Source organism: Telopea speciosissima, chromosome 8, assembly GCF_018873765.1.
Source record: "Telopea speciosissima isolate NSW1024214 ecotype Mountain lineage chromosome 8, Tspe_v1, whole genome shotgun sequence".
Lineage (NCBI taxonomy): Eukaryota > Viridiplantae > Streptophyta > Magnoliopsida > Proteales > Proteaceae > Telopea > Telopea speciosissima.
In genome coordinates, this window is record NC_057923.1 from 17,516,837 (window position 1) to 17,539,534 (window position 22,698).

Sequence of the window (22,698 nt, forward strand, 5' to 3'; positions counted from 1 at the left end):
TTATGGCATCTATACCATTGCTTAGAATGTTGTTAATGCCACTCACTAGTGCTGCAACTTTAAACATATATCACAGATCTCAAATATTAGTATTTCTTTCAATTCCGTGCATGCTAAACTATAGAAATAGAATTGATTCCAAACCCTATTTGGCAATTTTGAGAGGGAGTGTATAGTATATACCATGACTAGCTATCCTTTACTTTCTCATATCAATTCATCAGGCTACGCATTCCAGCAGGTACAACATCACCAAGCAATCCTTCGTTCGTCATTGAATCAGGCAACATCACCTGCTGCTGCTTGGACAAGCTGCTGCTGCTGCCTTGATGAGATTGCCCTACTACTACTTCACCTGAGGCCTGCAGGTGCAATTGGCTGACATGAAGTGACCCTCTTCCTATTGGGAATTGCACACGGCTCGAAACAAAGCCAGACTGATCATGAGGAGTGATACCAGCAATTGGGAAACCAACTGTTTGGTGACAGTGTTGGCCTTCGTATGTTGTGATCACAATGGATGGATCTTCAGATGAGCGTTCCACTCTCTTCTTCACTGTGCATTTGCTGTTTGTACACCTATAATATCCCCTGCAATAATAAATGAAAACCCTTGTAACGCTTCACTTGTGGGGACTTGAACCTGGGACCCCCTGATCAAAGCTCATCGTCCTAAACCAGACAAGCAAACCCACAAGGGGGTTTAATTTCTTCTTCTAAAATTCATTGTTTCTTGACAATTTCTTTAAAGAATCATTAATGTAACTTTTAGAACTGGGTCCTCAATGTCACATATGGTTCTAGTTGTGGCTGACTAAATCTTAATTGGGCTTGACTTTGATACCCATCGTTTGACATATGCCACACTGAACCTGTTGTATCTAGTTTTGACTCACACCACAAACAGATGATCCATTTCTTTTGCTTATTACTATACATTTCAAAGTAGAAACAAAATATATATATATATATATATATATATATATCTCACACAGAAGATAGCTGATGCAGTCTCTTCAAAATTCCAAAAATATTCTGCAATTAAGAAGCTTGGCTGCAATTGTCTTGGATATAGAAAGAGGAGTAAAGAAGTAAATGAGATTTGAAGTTTAAAAACTAAAAAGGCAAGCTAATTTATCCCTAAAGGCTCTATCTGGTTGGATATATATAGAGTGTTGAAAATTATCTAACTAAAACTTACCAAATATAGTATCCAAAATCTTCAATTAAATTTTCCTATTTTTGTTGGGTACGTTAATGGTATTTTTCTTGTTAAAATAGTTTGCATTTTATATCAAACAAGAATATATATAAATGGAATCAATCTTGCTTAAGAGAGAGAGAGAGAGAGAGGCACAGACAGACCTAGGAAATGGGCTATTCTTGACTGCTTTTTGTCCATATTTTCGCCACCTGTAGCCATCTTCAAGATGATCAACTTCACTCTTAGTCATGAATGCAAACCTTGGTTGTCGAATCCGTTTTTGCCCCTTTTTTTTACCTTCACTACTACTACTACTCCTACACAACAATTTCCCACAACTATCAAGTCAGATATTGAATTAAGAAGCAAAGCAAGAAAACATCTCAACATAAATAATTCTAACCTTCAAAAACCCTTTTGGATGAGATGAATCACTCAACTTAGAATGACAAAAACCCTATTAGAGTAAGAAGACCTATAACCCATCTTAAATTTTGAATTGTTCTCCATTTTCTATATTAAACAATAAGTATGGATGGGTTAGTTAGAGTAACCCTTTTAACCCTAACCCTAATAGTAACGCAATTCTCGCCGCGATAATGGCTGGGTTAGAGTCAGGAACAAATGACCCAAATACTGATTGATATTACAGAATTTGCCACTCGCTCACTGAAATCATATGGTGTTTATAGAGATTTTAAGGAATTTTAGTACAAATCTATTGCGTTCTTTCTCCCTAAAAAAAAGAAAGGGGCGCACGATTACGATTAATTACGATTCTGACAAAGAAGAGGGAAAACGGAGGATACTACTACTCTTCAATAAAAACCACTCACGCTATCTTAGGGAGTTTTCCGTCAGATCCCGTCGAATTTTCCGGCGGTTCTTCGGTGGAGCTTGAAGAAACCGACGGTTGATTCGAAGGCGATGATGCATCACCACCGCTCGGAGATTTATCATTAACCGATACAGATCTAGTAGGAACGATAATCGTTGTTTGGCTCTGTTGTGATTGTGAACTGAGGCTTCCCGCCAAATACGAGTTCTCGTCCAACTCGATCTGATTGAAGGCAGAGTAGTAACTAAAGGTCTCTGGATCTCTAACCAACGTTTCTTGCTGCAAATTCCATCCGAATTCGCTTAAAATACTGCTCTCTCGTTCGCTGCTGAACAAGTAGTTGCTGTTCCAGCTCGTGTGCCCTGAGAACTCTGTACTCTCTGGTCCTGGCTTACTACTCTCTTCCTCCATCTCCAAAACCGCAATTCCGGCGAAGATCCTTTCTGTGATTTCAGAATTCTTGTTCTCCGGCCGGCGAGTATAGATACAGATTCAGGCACACGAACACCCAAGGACAGCGAGCGAGCGAGCGAGAGAGAGAGAGAGTGTGTGCGTGGTTTAGGGTTTGTAGGCGAAGTTTGCTTTTTTTTTCTTTGCTTCTATTGGAAAAACGCGTAGTTTTTTTAACCTTTTTGAAGGCTTTGAAGGCTTTGAAAGCTTTGAAAGCTTTGTCCTGTCAATATACACTACACAGAGAGAGAGAGAGAGAGAGAGAGAGAGAGAACGTCAACTTCCAACGTACGGAAGGCCAATATTTAATGAAATTTTATTTTCATTTTTGAATTTTAAAATGGAAAAGATTGTGTGCACGACCATGCACAGAACCATTGGATGGGAATAAAGGTCTACGGTACACCCCTTTTATCTCCATCTGACGGTTATGTGCAAGGTCGTGCACCATATACAATGTTGCACACAATGTTTTCTCTTTTTATTATTAATAAAGCTTTTTCTTTCGCGGGTTATTGAGAATATAATAAACATTTGCCCAATTTGCTTAATTTGGGGGAGTGACGGTGCGCGTACGTGCGCATAGTGCGTACGAAACCAACAGCGGTTCCTCCACGCATGTACAAGTTCTTACATTGCGTCCTATTTTCCAAACCTACATGTAAGTTAGGCCTAGCTAGGGTGGCCCACTGAGAATTCGATTTTGGGCCCCATTTCCCTTTGATGATAGTTTTGTTATAAATTATTGGGAAAATTACAGGATTAGACATAATTGGGTTTACTCTTACAAAACTATTGCGCACTCATTGTTTTAGTTAACAAAAATACATAGTTTTGAGTTAGGGTTTACAAAACTAACCGAAACTGTAATTTTCCCTCAATCATGTATTATTTTTACCATTTTACCTTTAATTCCTTCAACCACCACCACCATTGCCGCCGCCACCACCGCCATTACCACGTCTCCCTCTCTGGCTCCCTCTCCCCAAAACCTGCACACCTCACCACCCCACCTCCTCTGCCTGACCTCCGCAATTGCAAACCCTCTCTGCAACCCGAGACCCCACCTAAGCCCTTCCTCCTCTTGACTGTCTAGCTCACTGCTGCACCCGTTGCGAATCATCCTACGAGCATCACCCCCTGCCAATGGTCACTTCTCTTGCAACCACTTTAAAACACCTTGAAAACATCAAAAATCCGTTTCCCCTTTTTAGTAGTGGAGTTGTAAAATCTGAAATTATTTCCAGTTTTTCTTCGTTCCTCTTTTCTTCTCTATTCACCAGAGAGAGAGAGAGAGCGAGGATAATCGCATATAGGACGCATTTCTAGTGGATGCTCGAGGCTTGGAGGTAACCGATTTCTTGGTTACATCATCTCTGCACGTCCCTCTTAATCCTCCCTCTCTTTTTCTCTCTTTGTTGATGAAGATTATATTAAATCAAATGTTTTCTTTTTTGTGGTTTTCCTTTGCCGCCCTTTTGTTGGGTTGCTGCGAATGTGCAGAGAGAGGTGCTTGATACAAAATTTCTGCTTCAAGATGAACACATGTGGGATAATGGGCACGCCTCTCTGCAAATCCACATTGAGCGTGAGATTCAACAAAAAATACCTCCCAATGCCCCTTAAAGTGAAATTGTATGATAGATGCTGGAGCGTTGGACACAGGTTGCCTCTCTCTCTCTCTCTCTCTCTCTCTCTCTCTCTCTCTCTCTCTCTCTCTATATATATATATATATCCAGAATTTAGAATCGGATTCAACAGGAATTCTCAAGGTAAAAAAAAAAAAACAAAATCAGTAGAAATAGAATTGGGTTTGGAGAAGCTGTTAAGTAAATCTGGGAACGATTTGCATCCTGAAACACCATCCAACACTCCCTTGCGCATACGATTTGCAGCAACTAGTAACGATTTGCAAGATGGATTTTGAGTAATCTGGAAAAGGGAAAATCGTTAGGAGGATCCACGAGGCAAGTACAAGACTGGGGGCTGAAGGGTTTCAGGCGGGATTTCAAGGAAGGATAGGGCTGCGGGTAATTGGGAGGGTCGGTTGGGTGGGGTTGCAGGGGTAGGAAAATTGGAGCAGAGAGGGTACCAGGGTTGGGGTTGCTCATAGGCGTGGAGTTTGGGTGGTTGCAGGGAAGGTGGACATGGTGATCGGAAAAGGCAGGGTGGATGAAGTCAGGGATAAAATGGTCAAACAATATGCATTGTTGAAGGATAATTACTATTTTGGTTAGTTTTGTAGAACAAAACCCAAAATTGTGTGTTTCTGTTAACTGAAACATAGAGTGGTTAGTTTTGTAAATGAAAATTCAAAAGTGTTGAATGCTTTAATTTTCCCTAAATTATTTGTGATCCACTTCTGGTATAGGATAGGGCTGCGGGTAATTGGGAGGTCGTTGAGTTTATTTGGTTGTCATAATTCTTAGTTATGGGTCGTTGAGTTTATTTGTTGTCTTATTATAATCTTGAAAAATTTTTTACATGTGATTTTAGGGAGTTTGAAAAAATAAAACTATGATTTCATATTTTAAGTTGCAGTATAAAGCAAGAGACAACTTAGATTTCATTATAGTGAAAAAACATACAACACTAATAAACCCGCTTCATTAGGAACCATTAAACTTCTTCTCCCTTTTATACAATACCTAGAATCGTTTAGGAACCAATACCGTCTCGTCCCGTTAGTAATTGAGACCGGGATTTAAATTTGGTCCTATTAATTAAATGGGATGGTTTTGATATTGGCACTTTTGGTACCGGTACAGATATGATCCCATCCCAAATACCAGAAACCGTCCCAATTGGCATCCTTAAGTGTTTTGTTATTAAGATGTCACGATACATTAGATCCTTCTTATCGGAAAAAAAAAAAGGTACATTAGATCCCTTTGATTAAGTGATAATTGCAAAATTTTAATAGAAAACATTAGTATTATTGAATAACATTCAATATCTTTGCTTTTAAGTACTTCTTTAAGGGAAAAAGTTCTCTGTCCGGGAGTGTGGCCTACGCCAGCACTCTCATGAGTCTGTCTCTCTCCTCTCCAGGTGAAAAGATACCTCTGCCCCCTTGTTTTAAGGAGGAGAGAGATAGACACATGGGAGTGCTGGCGTAGGCCACACTCCCGGACAGAGAACTGCTTCTCCTTCTTTAAATAGGAAGCATTTCTGTGGGGGAGCGTGGCTCCTACTGTGTGTGCGTGGTCAATGAGGGTGCGTGTGGAAGTATCAGCATGGTGGCATTTTCGCCTTTCATGGGTGGGGTGGCCATTTCGCCCCCTCTGCAGGCGCCACACTTCCCACATAATTCTTTTCTCTTCCAAAATTCTTTAAAGTTGTTAAAAAAGCCAAAAGATTTTAATACTAAAAATTTAAATTCTTTAATATTATTTTTTTTAATTTTCTCTTGAATTTTTCGTTTGGTAGGATCAACTTTCATGTATTATATAACTGTAGTAAGAAATTCTTACTATGTATACTTGGATCAAACATAAGAAAGTTTTCTATGAAGATCCGTAGGCACACATTTAACTCAGCTGTTAAAGCCAGATCCGTGGTCCAACCGAAAAGACTCAGGTTTTCAATTTTTAGAAGAAAAAAAAAACTAAATTTTTTTTGGGTGTGAATCGTTGTCCCCTCCAATTCGCTGCTCCCTCCAATTCTTCCAATTCCTCACATGGAGATGAGAATGACCACCGTACCCTCTGCCCAAAAACACTGCCCAAGGTGGGATCCTCTCCCCCTATTAGAGGAAGAGGAAAACACAGACTTTTGGGGTATAGCCTTAGTTTGTGTATCCTAATTCTTTCAAAGAATTTTCTTAAAGCTACAATGTGTCCCTCACATTCTTTTGACTTGAGGATCATGTTGTCGACATAGACCTCAACCTGTTTATGCATTAGGTCATATAAAATGGTGGTTGTCGTCCTTTGATAAGTTGCCCCGACATTCTTAACTCCAAACGACATTACCTTGTAACAATATGTTTCCCATTGAGTCATAAATTGAAGGTGATAATTGTTCAGGGTGGTAAAAGTTTCTAATCAATTTAGTAGGGTTTTAAAAACTATTTGTTTTCAGGGTTTTTTCCCATGCAAAATATTTTTCTTGTTTGCTTATTGTTGGAAGAAGGGCAATTCAGGAATAGTGGTAACAGGCTCAGGAATTAGGAGTCAGGAGTTAGGACAGATAGAGCAAAAAAAAGTAAGGATTTATTCTCCGTATTTATAGTTTGTTATTACCTTTTCTGTCCCTCACGATTTGATGGGTCTTAAATAAGACAAGAGGGCAATTTTATGTGATCTGATCATATTGTATAGTAAAGAAATTTATAATTATGATACGTAATACCATTACTGCCCCTTACACGTGCGTAGAAGGGTAATTTTGTAATACTAAAGAAGTGTTAAAATTTTATGCGGAAATGATTCCTGTCCGGAGGCATAGCCTCTGCTAGCGGTCCCCTCTCTTTTTGTCATTCCTCCCTTCCACTGAAATAACCTCTCTACCCCTTAAAGTGATTCTTGTGATCTTGTATGAGGGTACTCATTGGGTGTTTCCTTCTGAGGTAGGCTACACTTCAGGACAGGAATCACTCTCCTTAATTTTGTATAGGGAGAAAGTTCTCTGTCTGAGAATGTGGCATATACCAGCACTCCAATGTATCTATCTCTCTCCTCCTCAAAACAAGGGGGCAGAGTTGTCTTTTCATATAGGGAGGAGAGAGATACACTCATCGAGTGCTGGTGTAGACCACACCCCCGGACAGAGAACTAATTCCCTTTTGGTATAATCTGTTTTACCAAAAGAATATATAAGACCCATTGTAATTAGTATTGGTATCGATTCAGCATATCGGCTGATACATATTGATATTGTTGGAGGCCGATTTCAATACGGATTAGTTATCTTGGCCAAAAAGTGGTCTATTTTTTAATTTAAATATGGAAAAATCTTCTTGTCACCAAGGTTGATTACAATAAAATTGTAACCTTACTATTTTACCTTTTTAGTATAACAGATCATTTTCCATGAAGGTAATTCGTGACATGGGGGCCCCAGTATCTCAGGAAGCTAAAGGTCCTGAGTTCGACTCCGCCTCCCCCCTTGGGGCCACCCACCTGAGAGGAAACTCTCCCTCGTGAACATGGGGGCCCCAGTATCTCCCGGTTCATGTGTATTGCGGGATCGTGCACGAGCCCTGGGGGAATTAGGTTGCTATCAAGGTAGGGACATCACTAGTAGGGATGTAAATGGATATTCGTAAATCCGTATTCGATTTGCGTTCGTACCCGTTTAGAAGAATCCGAATCCGTCCGAAACTAATCGGATACGAATATGATAATCCCCCTATTCGACCGATTATTATCCGATTCGTTTAGCAGTCCGACGGTAATAAAATATCTAAAATATAACTCCATGTTTGTCTAGCCTTTTAAGTTACCTTATTGGATTTTGTTATCTTATTTTTATAAATTTATACGTTAAGATAATGTGATTCTTTTTCTAGATTTGCTATTGGTTTATATATATTGTTTTATGCAATGTGATAAATGGAATTACATATCTATTAAAAAATCAAAAGTAAAAAACATAAAAGAATAAAAGACTAAGAAAAGTAGAAGAAAGGGTAATTACTGAACTCTCAAGTCTCAACCCTAACCCTCATCATAAAAACGGTAAATATGTCAACGGATAGTCAATTTATCGTATTCGATCCGTATTCATATCCATTTAAGAGAACGTGTATTCAAAAAATCACTATCCAAAAATTATCCGAATCCGTCTGAAAATCGATAGGATATTATCCGAATTCGTCCGAATATAATCGGATACGAATATGATAATGCCACTATCCGACCGAATTCGATCTGTTTACATCCCTAATCACTAGTGAACCAATCTTGGGAATCAAGCATGATGCATTCTTCCTCAACATCAAGTTCATCAACTACAGTGATTATGGTTTCGTTAATGGGAAACTTGAGACATCAGAGAATGAGGATGCCACAACCAAGTTGGTGTGGATCCTAGGTCGTGCTAGCAACATTTTATATGTTTCGTCTATATCCGCTACATGGAATAGAGTTGACCGAACAAGGGGTCCCATTTGGAGATTAAGTCGAATTATACCTTGCGCGGTTCGAGTGGCCCCATCATATGCACGAACAGTTGTAGTGAGGATCTGAAGGAAGGGTCCAAATTCAACTGTCTAGTTGTACTCAATAAGAAAATATTCAATCTTGCACCAGCTGATCGTAGACCATCAGCCAAAAACCGGACATCTCCAGTTCTAAAAAACAAATCATGACATTTCAGATGGGCAATATCTATTGAAATCTTAACTTAAGTAACTTTTAAGAATACGAAGAAAAGAGACAATCAAAATAAGATTACAACTTCTAACTTCACCACCTTAGTGACAATAGGATCCGGATCCTCTACTTCCATCCTACTTCCATGCCCTCTGAGAGCGCCACGTCGCTTGACTCATATCCAACAATTGAGATCAACATAATTCAATTTTTTTTTAAATCACCCATAACATGTTTGGACCACCTTAGGAAGCATTTGGTTGCGTAAATCAACAAAACGGTGTTCTGTAGGACCATAATTCTAAATTAATAAAACCGTTTAGTTGCCTAATTCCAATGGATTACAAGAATTGCATAATTCTGATTTTTACACTAAACTTGATCCATATCTAAGTTCACCTAAAGAGGTGAACTCAGATATGAATTACAAATTCTAGGCTTGGTATAAATAACATCATCCAACTTTGAATCATAAGCTTCTTGCCTTAAATCGAAAAATGATTTGAAAATCATGATTTTTGATTCAACTAGGGAAAAACGATCGTCGTCTTCCATGGCCTGAACCGGCGTTCTCTCTCTCTCTTCCATGGCCTGAACCTGTGTTCTCTCTCTCTGTCACACCCCTATTCTAGACAAGGAATATAATATAATATAAAGGGTGACTAGGACGATGCGTGTCACCCTACTAAACCTCCCGGATCACTGACACAGTGTCCCAACGCACAGTCATAACCAATATTAAAGCAAGATAATATTAGAATGCGGAAAAGGAGTATTTCATTCCAAGGATCAGTAGTATTGCGGAAGCGTATAGAATCATATAGTTACAAGATGTTCAAAGGCTAGATGATAAATACAGTAGTTAATTACATTCTCAATGACCATCTAATAACTATCAAAAGGTATAATGGTAAAGGTTTATACATGGGCCTAAGCCCCAAAAGTAAATAAAAAGGGACCAAGTCCCGAATATCCTCACGACCCGTAGGCACAATCATCACAAGGACACCCGTTGCCATGTTCCTTTAACACAACTTCCAGCTCCTCCGTACCAATGTCATCATAACCCGACGACTGGACCTCGAGTCCCGCGAGATACCTGCCATCTGCATCATAATCTAAAAAGTGTGCACACTAGGGGGTTAGCTCCACTGAGCCAGTGAGGAGATGGGGATGCACAAACACGCAATTCACATAGTCCAATGATGCATGTACATGTTAATTCCATTTTCCACCTAACACACAACTAAGTCAGGTATATGCTACTGTGACAACTCGAAAGACACTCTAGGTCACTTATCTTATCATCACAATGAATTCTCAATTGTCACCAGGGGGCCTATGCAGATCGAAGCCTCCAAGACCACTTAGTGGCAAACCCCGATAACCAATACTATCATGACTGGCCTCTCTCCCCTCCACAGAATTCGGTGTACTGATTACCCAACACCTAAACCCCTGTTGGTAAGGGTCGTAGCATAAGGGTGCAAAAATCTTAGCCACAGATATACTACATGCAAGTCCTATCATCCCGAGAGGTAATCCGGGTGCATCAACTTTTCATCTAGTTTAATGTTCGGTTACCAGCACGGCACAGCACACACAGTTCAATATGACATTCAACAAAATTACTTCATAAATATATAATATTCGGGGTTTCGGCACCGGCACCGTGACCCATTAAAATGTAATAACAACCACAATCATAATCATGTTCATCATTTAATAAAGTATGCAAATGCACAAATTATGCCAAATTAATTATACTAATAGCATGGTAAAATTATGCAAGCCCAAACAAACCAAACCCACTCACCCTAGGTGTTATATCCCGAAGCTAGAAGATGTCGCCGTGATTAAGTAGTACGTTGGAAAAACGAAAGATTTAACCTAATGAAAGAGTAAGAATAGGGTTAATTATGTCAAAAGGGAGGATCCCCAAAAAGGTCCCCCACAAATTACCTAAGTTGTAGACTTTAAAGGTAGGGTGGTTTTATGGGTGGTTTCATACCCAAACTTAAAACCACATGTAAATCCAACCTAAACAGGGGCTTAGGAAGGGTTCTGCTAGGTGCGATTTTACGTGTGGTTTCTCAGGGTATATGAAACCGCAGGTAAAATCGACTTTAACAGAGAGCTTCTTAAGAGGATGGTCTCAGGGTGGTTGCAGGGGCAGTTTCTCGTAGGTCTTGAAACCGCAGGTAAAATCGCGTGTCTCCAAACCCCAAAATCAAAGGATTCTTCACCAAAGCTTTCATTTTCAAGTAGATTGGAGAAAAGGAATCACCAAGAGTGCTTTCTCCTTGGCACATTAGGGTCCTAAGACCCCATTAGGCCTATGCAACCGATGGATTCAATAAAGGAAAGCAAGGCTTCATTTAGGGCATAATAGGGTAGAAACCCTATGTCTATCGATGGGGATTGGATTGGGAGCTTTGGGGTTAGCCAATGGAGTCAAATAGCTCCACAAAATTAAGGCCATGAGTTTCCATCGATTTTTGGGTCTCAAGACAAACCCTAGACCGATTCTCCACTATCTCCCAACCCTAAAAATCTAAAATAAAAAAGGAAGGGAGTGTCTTAAAGGCTTACCTACCTCAAGGAAGTAGCACCCACGTTGAGGTTCTAAGAAGCAAGATCCTCAAGCCTCCCTAACAAGCTCCTCCACACCTCTTCTCCTTTCTCTCCTTCCTCTTTCTCTCCTCCACGTTTTAGGTTAGGTGAGAATAGTAATGAGAAGTAAATGTCTTTAGTTCTAAATAGGCAAAAATGACCTTAGGACCCGTTTGGTTGAGTAACACTAGAATAGAAAACCCATTTTTAGTTCATTAAGTCAAATGAGTCTAATGGGCTAAATGGGCTAAATGGGCTGACCCACTGATTTCAAATAGAAAAGAACCCACTTAAGGATGGGTCCATCCACCATGGGATTATAGGCCTATCACACGCCCCCTTAAATAAATGGGACCCACAAATAAAATATTTTCTACCCAACTAAAATAGTCCGGGCAGTTCAAACCTTGGCCCGCACTTCAAGTGTATCAAGAGAAAGGGTAAATAAATAAAATTAAAAGCTAGAACTTACTTCTCCAATTGTCATGGTTTGTCCCCCATGACCCCGATAGTTTCCTCTACAGACATACCCGTACTGTGGTCAATAATTTTGTAGCTGGGTTTGACCACCAGTGAGAACAGTTCACCAGCATATATGACAGTGATAACCACATGTCACGGAAAGAAAATAATAATTAATTATACTCCCGGGGTGCGGGTATAACATCCACCCCACCTTACAAGAAATTTCGTGGGAGCTTGAGGGAAAAGAGAGAGAGATCGTACCAAGGAGAAGAGGGAGAAGTTGGGAGATCATGGAACGGAAAAGAAGAAGATATGGGTAGTAGCACCTGATTCAAGTCGGTGAACAACAAGAAAGGCTGGGACTAGGTTGAGATTAGAAGAAAAATCGAACCAAATAGGGTTGTGATTCTTCAAGAGGTATTGTTCTTGTTCTCAAATGACGTTTGGATCATGTATTCTCTGTTTTAGCTTTATTTTGGAGTTCGTTTGAGATAGAAAGCACCAAGATGAAGGGGTTTTATGGATTTGTATCTATTTGGGTTTGAGTTTGTGTTGTCTGTTTCTCTATTTGGAGTTTTGATTCTTGTTTTCAGAACTTAAAATCTGTAATGATCAGAGAAATAGTAGGAGGAGGAGGAAGAGGATTTGAGGAGCAGCAAGAAGGGTTGCTACTGACCTGTAGCAGGCTCGGCCAGCAGCTTGACTTGCTGCTACCGTGGAAACGATCTGGAAACCTATGTGAACTGCATCATTCAATTTTCTCCTTATGTATATTTCTTCTTTTTATTTGATTGTCTTCATTTTATTTTAGGAGATTGATCAGAGTGCCTACTCATAGGATGTTAACCATGAAGAAAGATATTAGTTGTTTGAACTTTGAAAAATATTTTGCAATTTTCAAGCCTCCTGTTGCAATATTTGGGAGTGACCCAAGATGAATAAGGATGTACTTCGATTCTGTTCATGTGGTGGAACCTCAATTCCTCAAATATGACCTCTTTTTTGTTTAGTTGTAACATCTAATGCTCATATCATATCTTGTTTGACACAGTTTCCCAAACCCAAGCTTTCAGAGGTCCCATTCTTGAAATTGTGTATTCTGTCTAATCCGTCCCCCCTCCCCTTCTCTGTTTTCCATTCTTTCCTACAATATGAAATGAACCTTAAAGTACTTGCAACACTTGAGTTTGTTACCAGACCATTTTGATGTCTTATGCTCTTTCAAGTGTTGACATCTACACAGACGAAATTCTAGCATTAGTTGCTTATTCAAGTCTCTACTTTTTGTTCTTTTAGTTCTATAAATTCAAACTAATTAGAGCTCCATTGTTCTTCATTTCCTATTATTGATACTAGGAGCCGGTTCTTAATTTATATGACGTGTATTTTAAGGCCTATTTAGAACTTGAGTTCTGATGCTTGCTCTATTTCTTTACCATTATAATTGCAATCATACGGAGACTACCTTGATTTGTTGGCTAAAGATCAAGCATAGCAAGGGCACTTCAAATTCACAAGTTTGTGTATCTAATTCTATTAATGCAACAATGTCAACTTCTACTCCATCTTTTCCACTTAAGAATGTTGTGATTTTGAAATCTGCAGAGCTCATCACCAGATACGTTTTATTTTGCAAAACCTCTAGTCAATATTTAAGACCACTCTCTAAAAGGTCATATTGTCAATAGTTCTGTATGTTCTTTTCATCTTTACTTTCTGATCATATTTTTTTTTTTCGGCCTTTACCTATGATACTTCAATATGTTTAACTCCTACCAGTTATTCTGAATATTTTGTCCTTTTATTCTCAACTCTCAAGGGCCTTTCTTGGTTACTTGTTAGTAGCTGAAGATGGGTTTTGAAGATTGTTCTCATACTTCTTTAAAACCAGAAATCCCATCCAAAACCCAAATAATGGGATGTTAACAGTAGATTTTCCATTACACCGGTGGCTTCACCATCTGAGGAATTGGCTGACTCATAGCAGCAGCAATGTCAATCCTTCAGATTGGACTATTCCTGCTCCCATTTATGAATAGTCATTTTCTTGAACTCAGTTTTTCCCCCCTCTTCTCTTTATCTTGCCTTTTTTTTTCTGCTATTCTTTTTAAGCCGTCTTGTTTCTGTCATAATCTTGCTTGTTTCCAGTGAGTAGTAGGTCAGAGCTTGCAGCATGGATTAATTGGACCATCTTTAAGCTTAGAATCCATATTAAATTAGAATGTGTTCCCAGCTGGAAAAACTCTCTTCTTTTTTAATGCAAGTTCAAGTGATGTTGCTAGAAAATTCCCTTATTTTAGTTGATTGCTTTTAATAGTTCCACTGTGGGTTGGCTTCAAATATTTTTTTCATTCTTGTTCAGTTGATATATGTTTTTGTGACATGGTTTATGTAGGTAGGTGAGTCTTTAGCTCAAAAGGAAGAGCACCTGGGTTTGTTCCCAGGAGATGATGGTTTGACTCCATCACGACTCTCATGTAACAGTAGCTTCTTATTTAATTTCTTATCAGAATAGGGTGAGATTTGGGGGAATCTGAACTTTTGTTTTCCTTTTATTGGAAGTGTTGTGTTTTAGCTTAATTTCAACTTCAAATTTTGGTTAATTGAAAATCTCTTGTTTCTGAATTTTAAGTTTCAAATGTGGAAAACAAATTGAGGAGGATTCATTAACATAACAGAAATACTTATGCAAACGTATGAATGTGATGTCACATAAAGGCAGAATAATTGTGTCCTCACTAATAACTCACTTATCAGTTTGCTCTACATCGGGTAGTAAAAATTGAAAATGTAAACTTTTAACAAATCTCTTATTTTTCACTTATTACAGTTTAGGGAAAGGAATTATGCATAGGAGATTTCTTCAATTGACTTAAATGAAAGCTATTAAGACATATTGAGTCATACTCTCAATGCTAGCACCTGAGCACAAATTCACCCCCACCCCTTGCTATCCCTACACCTCAACACAACACTCACACAGTCACCCTCACCCCTTGCTGCCCCTACACCTGAGCACACACTCACCCCCATCTTTTGCTGCCCCTACACCAAAGCACACATTCACCCCACCCTTTGCTCACTCACACACTCACACATAGGAATGGTATATTAGTAATTTTAGGTTATATAAGGTTGGGTGGTAATTAGATTTAATTAATTATTTGGGAACATTAATATGGTAATCGTATTATTATTTTTTATTTTTTTGTTAATGTGTCTTTTAATTTTAAATGTGAGGTTTAGTAACTGACAGACTCAGGGTAACCAAACAGTTTTTCAGATAGATTCAGGATAAATCCAACTGACAGACTTAAAGTAACCAAATAATTTTTCAAGAAGAATCACGTTACAAAATCATGATAATCAAATAGTTTATTTTCTGAAATTACGATTCAATTGATGGTAACTCAAGTAACTGACCATCCACAATCAAACCACATCCAAAAGATTTACGCAACTAAACGCTTACTTAAACTCTCCATTCAAATCGATTCAACCTCACTCAACCCTAACCCATCAACCCTTTAACCAATGATTAGGATTCAAAACATTTCAAACAAAAATCCCCAAATAGCTCCATCGTTCTTCTCTTCTTCTAAGAGAGATTGGAAGTGCCTTAGAACACTTGTTATTTCATCGTTGGAAAGGCATTGCAGTCGCTCTCCGTCACCGAAGAAGGTAATGCAAACGTACAAACAAAATTAATTCCGTTTTTTAACTCCATTCTCCTACAGCAACCAAAATCAGCGAGAGTTAAAGACCACGGTCAATTTCATGAACTGGAGCCTAACAAAGCTTACAAATTGACGTGCAGGATTGCGTAAGCATGAATGAGACTGCATGACACGAAGCAGCTACTATGGTCTATTCTTTTCTAAACTCTTATTAATCATTTTCATTTTTAATTTTTGAGGTGGGGGTTGAGACCGTAACGGTGTCAAAATCAACCTAAATTTTTGAGATCGTTTCATAAATGATTCGATTTTGATTTTAAAATGGAGACAATTTAGTTCAACAATTTAAACCAAATCAAATCGAACTATTTAAATCCTACTTTAGCATTCATTAATGGTAACAATAATGGTATAAATAAATAATTATTTAAAAAAAAAAAAAAAAAACCATGGAAGAACTTCCATTTCAATTAGAGATATAAACGATTGAATTGTCGATAGTGGCATTATCATATTCGTATCCGTTTATATTCGAGATTAATAATTTTGATAATGATTTTTGAATGTTCTCTAAATGGATATGAATGATTGAATACGATTTTTCATATCCGTTGACATATTTACTATTTTTATGATGAAGGTTAGGGTTGAAACTTGAGAGTTATATTACCCTTTCTTCTACTTTTCTTAGTCTTTTATTCTCTTACGATTTTTACTTTTGATTTTTTAATAGATATGTAATTCCATGTCACATTGCATAAAATAATATATATAAACCCATAACAAATCTAGAAAAGAATCACATTATCTTAACTTATAAATTTATAAAAATAAGATAACAAAATCCAATAAGGTAACTTAAAAGGATAGACAAACACAGAGTTATATTTCGATATTTTATTACCGTTGGACTAAACGAATCGGATAATAATCGATCGGATAGAGGGATTATCATATTCGTATCCGATTAGTTTCGGACGGATTCGATTCTCCTAAACGAATACTAACGCGGATCGAACGGATTTACGAATATCCATTTACATCCCTAATTTCAATCAAAAATTAAAAAACATGTAATGAAAAATAGGCGTTTGAATACTGAGAGTTAAAAAAAAAAAAAGGGTTAATTTTATGAACACCCCTTGTAAATATCTAATGTATCACGGACATGCCAAATTTTGGCAAAATATCATAGACTACCCTTACTTTATGTTTTTATTTCAATTTAATCCATCCCGTTAGGTCTGTGCAGTTAAGTTGTTGTTAGTTCTTTTATAATGATAAAATTACCCTTACCATTGGATGAACTTCCCATAATACCTTCAAGGGTAAAACCCAAATACTCATGTTTAATGATATTATCTTTGAGATTCCTTATTTTTTGTAAACCCAAATTTACCTCTCCCCTATCCATGTTAAGTTGTTGTTAGTTCTTTTATAATGATAAAATTATCCTTACCATAAGGTGAACTTCCCATAATACCTTCAAAGGTAAAACCCAAATACTCATGTTTAATGATATTACCTTTGAGATTCCTTATTTTTTGTAAACCCAAATTTACCTCTCCCCTATCCATTCCCTTCTCCCTCCTTGCAACCCCACCCTTGCCCAGCTTACCGTGCTCTGTTAGCAAATCCCCACCTCACACCAGCCTCGTCCCCGGTTGACCACTCCTGCTACACGTTGACAACCCCACCACCCCCACCGTCTCCTCTTCTCGCACGACCACCCCCACACCCACACCCACACCCACACCCACCCCCTCTGCAACCAACCCCTGCCCCAGACCCTATCGTTGTAACCCTACCTACCCCCGCCGTTGCAAACCCCCATTTGCAGCCTTGCAGGTTCCTTTCGCTTTTTACAGGAGTAGGATAGAAGCACCTTTGGGTGTTAAAAAGCAAGAAAATAATGAATACCTAACAGTTACATTGTTGCTTACGTTACCCCATTTCCTAAGAATTGAATCTTTGTATGTTATAGAATTAAATTCTTTCTTACGCCTCCATTAACCCCATTGTTCTCCTTTACCACCAGTAATGGAGAGCAAGAACAACCAATTCTAGCCACTTGGGGTCTACCAGAAGCTTTTCGATTTCATCTTTAATGGCGTTGTAGCTCGAGGCTTCAAACGTATCACCTTGGGTCCTCCAAAGGCGCATCGTTTGATTGAAATCCCCGTTACTGGTTCCAGTGTTCATGGGAGCTCTAAGAAGTTACCTTCTTTTATTGCCTCTGAAGGTGTTGGTGGAACTATAGCTATCATGGAACTATAGCTATCAATGACACTCAAAACCTGTAAAGCCACTATTGGAGCATTACAGGAGAAGGAATTGGGGGCTTTCGGCATGGTGAGACAGGGGAGCATGGTGGGGAAAAAGAGAACGATAGTAATGTTAACAAAGGGGTTTCTTTTATTGCTATGATTTGTTTCCATTTGAGGAAATATAGTGTTTATGAGATATGAATCACTACTCACGTCCTCTGTGATACGTTTGCGGAACAGAGGATACAGCGAGCGAGGGTTGTAGAACTAAAGGCATGGATGGAGTGGGGTTGGAAGGGGTGTAGGTCTGGGCGGCGATTGCAACGATAGATTATTGCAGAGGTTGGGGTTCGCAAAGGGGGTTGGTGGTTGTACAAGTGGTGGTGGGGGTGATGGATGAGAGTCTCAGTTGACAACGAGAAGAAGAAGAATAAACAGTAGGTGGGTCCCACTTATTTGATTAAAAAAAAGATTAATAGGGAAGATGATGGAATTATAAGTGTTTTTTGTTGAAATTACTAAGGAGGTAAAATGGATATTTTAACTTTGGGTGCCAACTGTGCTTAACATCACAAGGAAGGTTGATATTTTGTCAAAGTTTGGCATGTCCGTGATATATTGGATACTTATAGGAGGTGTCCGTGAAATTTTCCCAAAACAAAAAACCCATTTAAAACCGATTATACTGAAACCGTTTATAAATGGTTTTAGTTTCAACATGTGAAACCGTTTATTAAATGGTTCGATTTTAATTTTACCTAAAAAAATTTGCAGTGATCCGAATCAAACTGTTTACACTGAAACTGAATCGTAGAACACCCTTACATGAGCCTGGGGCTAGGGCTAGGGCTAGGGCTAGGGCTGGAGTTAGATCAACAAACTTTTGTTTTAGTAAAAGAGTTCTCTGTAAGGGAACGTAACCCCTTACATGCGTAGGGACCAAGGAAGGACATATGGAAGCACCAAGCATTTCTGCCTTTCATAGGGGCGAGTTCTCTATGAGGGAGCGTGATCCCTTACATTCATAGGGACCAAGGAAGCACATATGGAAGCACCAAGCATTTTTACCTTTTATAGGGGTGAGATGGTAAGTTTTTCACCCCTATATGTTTGGGCGTAGGGGCCATGTCGGCCCAAAAAAAATTTTATTTTTTATTTTTCTAAATACTATCTGGTCGTGTGCCACATGCAACTCCAATATCTAAACACAAGACCACATGAAATGACGATTGTACCCCTATTAGAAAACGGAAATCCAGAAATTTGATCAATAATTCTTTTCATACTAAAAGACACGTGACGGATACGTAAAGTGTTAAGATGCGATTCCGCAATCACCGACCTCTACTGGTTCTGATCATCATCCGAAAAAAGTATAAACATCTTTGTCTAATAGATGTGGACCCCACACTTCGTGGGTCCCAGTTCACACCCCACGCCAGGGCTATTTTGGATGTTGGATCCCTGTGGAACGGCAGGAGTATTAAAAGCGTCGACTTTCGGTGAATATGGAAACGAAAAGGAAAATTCATGGGCGCAATGGCTCATGCAAATTTTATTTTCCATCTCTTTAAGAGAAAATTATCACCTCCAATTCCTTTAATAGGGAGAGTGGATCCCATTTTGGGCAGTGTTTTTGGGTAGGGGTAAGATAGTCATTTTCATCCTCATGTGAGGATTTGGAGGGGACAGCGAATTAGAGGGGACAATGATTCCTTTAAGAGTACCTATGGGGCAAGCCGCATAACGATTTCGTACATAAGAGAGAAATAATTTTTGAATAGATCCAGAGAGTTTCAAGAAACTGATTTTTCAAATTCGGATTCCCCAATAAAAATTTTTTATTATCCATTTACATCTCTACCAACATTGGTTACAACAAATCTCCCTTATAAATATTCAGTAGTACAGAAGAAGGTTGTTGGGCTGCATGGCGCCTCCACCCAAATATAGAAAGGGTGAAATGATCACCCTGCCCAGGTGAATTGAAAAGCCCACTCATGTTGGATGCCTCTACGTATGCTCTCATTGACCCCCAGGCTGTTGCAACGATCCCCCTCCCTATTCAGTTCATCAACTTTCAACTAAGGATTCCGATACCCTTATTCAATTAAGGGGAAGGATTCTTACGCATTTCCTACGCTTCATATTCAGACTTGAGAGACAGTTTTCCTACGCTGAACACTTTATCAAATGCGTTAAGTGTTGTTCACTATATACATGTATTTTCCTTATCTTGTACCGGAAAATCTTTTGCGTTTTTGGTAAAAATTTCCATTTATGATTGTGCATCATGCATGGCCGTATCTCCCACCCCTAACCCTGGATCCACATCCTCTACTTCCAAAGTTCGTACTTCCATCCTACTTCCGTCACTTCTCATTGTGCCACCTGGCTTAATCAGCATCCAACGGATGATATTGAAAGAGTTCAAAATATTTTGCAAACCTCATGAGATTCAGTTTGAACCACCTTAAACCTCAAAAAGAAAACCACCCGACCGGTTCGGCTCATCAACTCAAACCCTTTTCAGTGAAACTAAACCCAAACCTCTTATCTGCCTAGGGTTTCAGAAATCCCAAAATTCCCAAATGCTCTCCATCGCTCCCTTCTTGAAGGGAGACCGTGATTTCTTATCTTCCATTGTCTTGCTTGTTGGTTGCGGTTTCTAAGACAAGGCGGATTAGATTGCAGATCGTTTGGCTCGGAGCGGCCTAGGTGTTGGGGAAGTTACTCTCCCGCCGGGACTGTACTACGGTATCTGTTGCAGACAAGGCTTTGGAGCTGTTGGAGATGGCGTCCACCTGCAACGAGAGTCGGATGGCAACATGCGAGGAACCGAACTGCGTCCCTGCCATAGCGCAGAAGATGCTCAAGGTGTCTAAGGAAGCGACGGAACACGCGGTGTTGATACTATGGAGTGTTTGCCATCTGTTCAGTGACCAGAAGGCTCAGGAAGCCGTGACCAAGTCCAACAGATTGACCAAAATCTTGCCGTTGATGCAAAGAGCAATTGTTCACCTTCTGTTCGCCAAATGTTTGCAGACCGCCTTAAGATCTTTCGTGTTAACTCAAAATCTTGTCTTTCTAGCTATGATTACTAAAACCACCCACATCATGCCCTTCTGAGTTTTTGTCTCATTACAGAGAAAGAAATCCAAAAAAAGAAAAAAAAAAAAGACTATAAACGACGAGAAAGTTATGTTAAGGAAAGGAAATATTCAAGGAGACAATATTCAATTTTGTTCATTTTCATTCTCTCTTTGTGCTTTTTTTTTTTTTTAAAAAAGAAAGGAGAATATGCCATTTAACATTCACAAGTCGAGATTCATAATTTTTTCTTGCTTTTCTGTAAAATTTGGGGCAAGGGTTATTTGACATCGGCTCTGAATGAACTTGACTGCAACATACATTTAACATTCAATTCCCCTCGTTCAATTCGCAGAAAAATACCGGTGTTCAGATTTGGGAAGAAAGGGTCTGAGAGCAATGCAGTTTATGTTGTTCTCCAAAATTTAACGCTATGCCTTGTTTGAGTACTCTCTCTCTCAATGGAAACAATCTGACAGGAAAACTCAAATTCTCTGAATGGTTTTATGGGAAAATGAAGAGGCGATTTGGAGCTTGGAACGACCCAAATCTCTGCTACCCAGATAAATTGATGTTAACAGAGCATGTTCCTTATGGAATAAAACCTCGTCGGGATTTCTCCTAAACGACGATCTGAAACCCTAAGCAGATGATTGTAGGAAATAAGAAATATAAGAAAAATCCCCAAATTGACTACGGCGGCAACCTTCGATCCCCATTTCCTGAGCGGCGCCACCACCTCCTCTACCAAGAGATGTAAGAAAAATCCCCAAATCGACCGCCACGAGCACCTCTCCCCACTCACCCCTCTTCTCGCCTTCGTTATCACCGCCGCCCATAAGTTCCTCTTCCAGAACGATCTTCATCTTCATTCTTCGGTTCCGCCGTCGTCGATGATTGTTCCGGCGATCTCTGCTTCTTCATGGGATTCTGAAACCCTAGGCAGATGAGAGGTTTGGGTTTAGTTTGAGTGAAATGGGTTTGGGTTGATGAGTCGAACCGGTCGGTTCATATTTGTTTTAGGATTTAGTTTGGTTCAAAACGTCTGACATGATTTTCAAAAACTTTTGAATTTTTTAAAACTTTCAGCCGTTGGATGGCTGTAATGCCAAGTGGCGCAATGAGAGGCCTTGGAAGTAGGATGGAAGTGCAGGTCTTGGAAGTAGAAGATGTGGATCCCCTGACCCCTATTTAATGCATTGTAACCCGTGCCTAATGCCGTTGTACATGAAAACTCTTTTTTGTTGTAATTAAAATTTTCTTCCAATTGTGTTCTTTCATTTTCAAGGAGGAATGATAAAGAAAAAGGAAATTTCTCAACTGCTTAGCTTTTGGTGAATAGGAGGATGACATGAGAGTTGACCCCTCCCCCCGGGACCCAATTAGGAGCAAAAGGCCAAAGATTTGGATTTCCACAAAATCCCCACAAAAATTTTAATATAACTTATAAGATAAGATAATGACTAAAGAATCAAAGAAGAAGCATAGCTCCAAATTAAGTTGCAAGATTGGCTTCTTCTATATCCAACTTCAATAGTACCTTTCAAAAATCAAAATACAGTTCTCTCTTAATGGTTGGTCGGCGATTTGCCAATTGGAGTGCATGTCTCCAGGAGGTGAAAAGATCGATTCTCATGGTTCACATTTGTGCCAAAAATAGCACTCCTCCTCCCATTGAGCAACTAGATAGGATAAACCGAAAGAGAAAAAAAAAAGATACCCTAATGATGTCAATGTCATCAGCTCCACCATTTAGGATTTGTTCCTGTTATTAGC

General features: G+C 39.1%; 1 protein-coding gene and 1 pseudogene across 1 annotated transcript; one reads left to right on the forward strand and one right to left on the reverse strand.

The window, feature by feature from the left end:
- Window positions 1–212: 212 nt before the first annotated feature.
- Window positions 213–2,524, reverse strand: LOC122672094 (probable WRKY transcription factor 57). Its single transcript, XM_043869594.1, has 3 exons — window positions 2,041–2,524; window positions 1,366–1,512; window positions 213–591 (listed from the first exon to the last, which is right to left on the reverse strand). Exons 1-3 carry the CDS (start codon window positions 2,451–2,453, stop codon window positions 213–215), a joined length of 939 nt encoding a protein of 312 aa, XP_043725529.1. The 5' UTR covers window positions 2,454–2,524.
- Window positions 2,525–7,642: 5,118 nt separating this feature from the next.
- LOC122672095 lies at window positions 7,643–20,961 on the forward strand (annotated as a pseudogene).
- The last annotated feature ends 1,737 nt before the right edge of the window (window positions 20,962–22,698 follow it).

Excerpts from the sequence above, each read along its gene's own strand:
- LOC122672094 (XM_043869594.1), bottom strand. The coding sequence starts at position 2,453 with ATGGAGGAAGAGAGTAGTAAGCCAGGACCAGAGAGTACAGAGTTCTCA. Across the intron at positions 1,513-2,040 it reads GGAAAACTCCCTAAGATAGC|TAGTAGTGAAGGTAAAAAAA; the intron begins GTGAGTGGTTTT and ends TAGGAGTAGTAG. Across the intron at positions 592-1,365 it reads AAGAATAGCCCATTTCCTAG|GGGATATTATAGGTGTACAA; the intron begins GTCTGTCTGTGC and ends TTATTATTGCAG.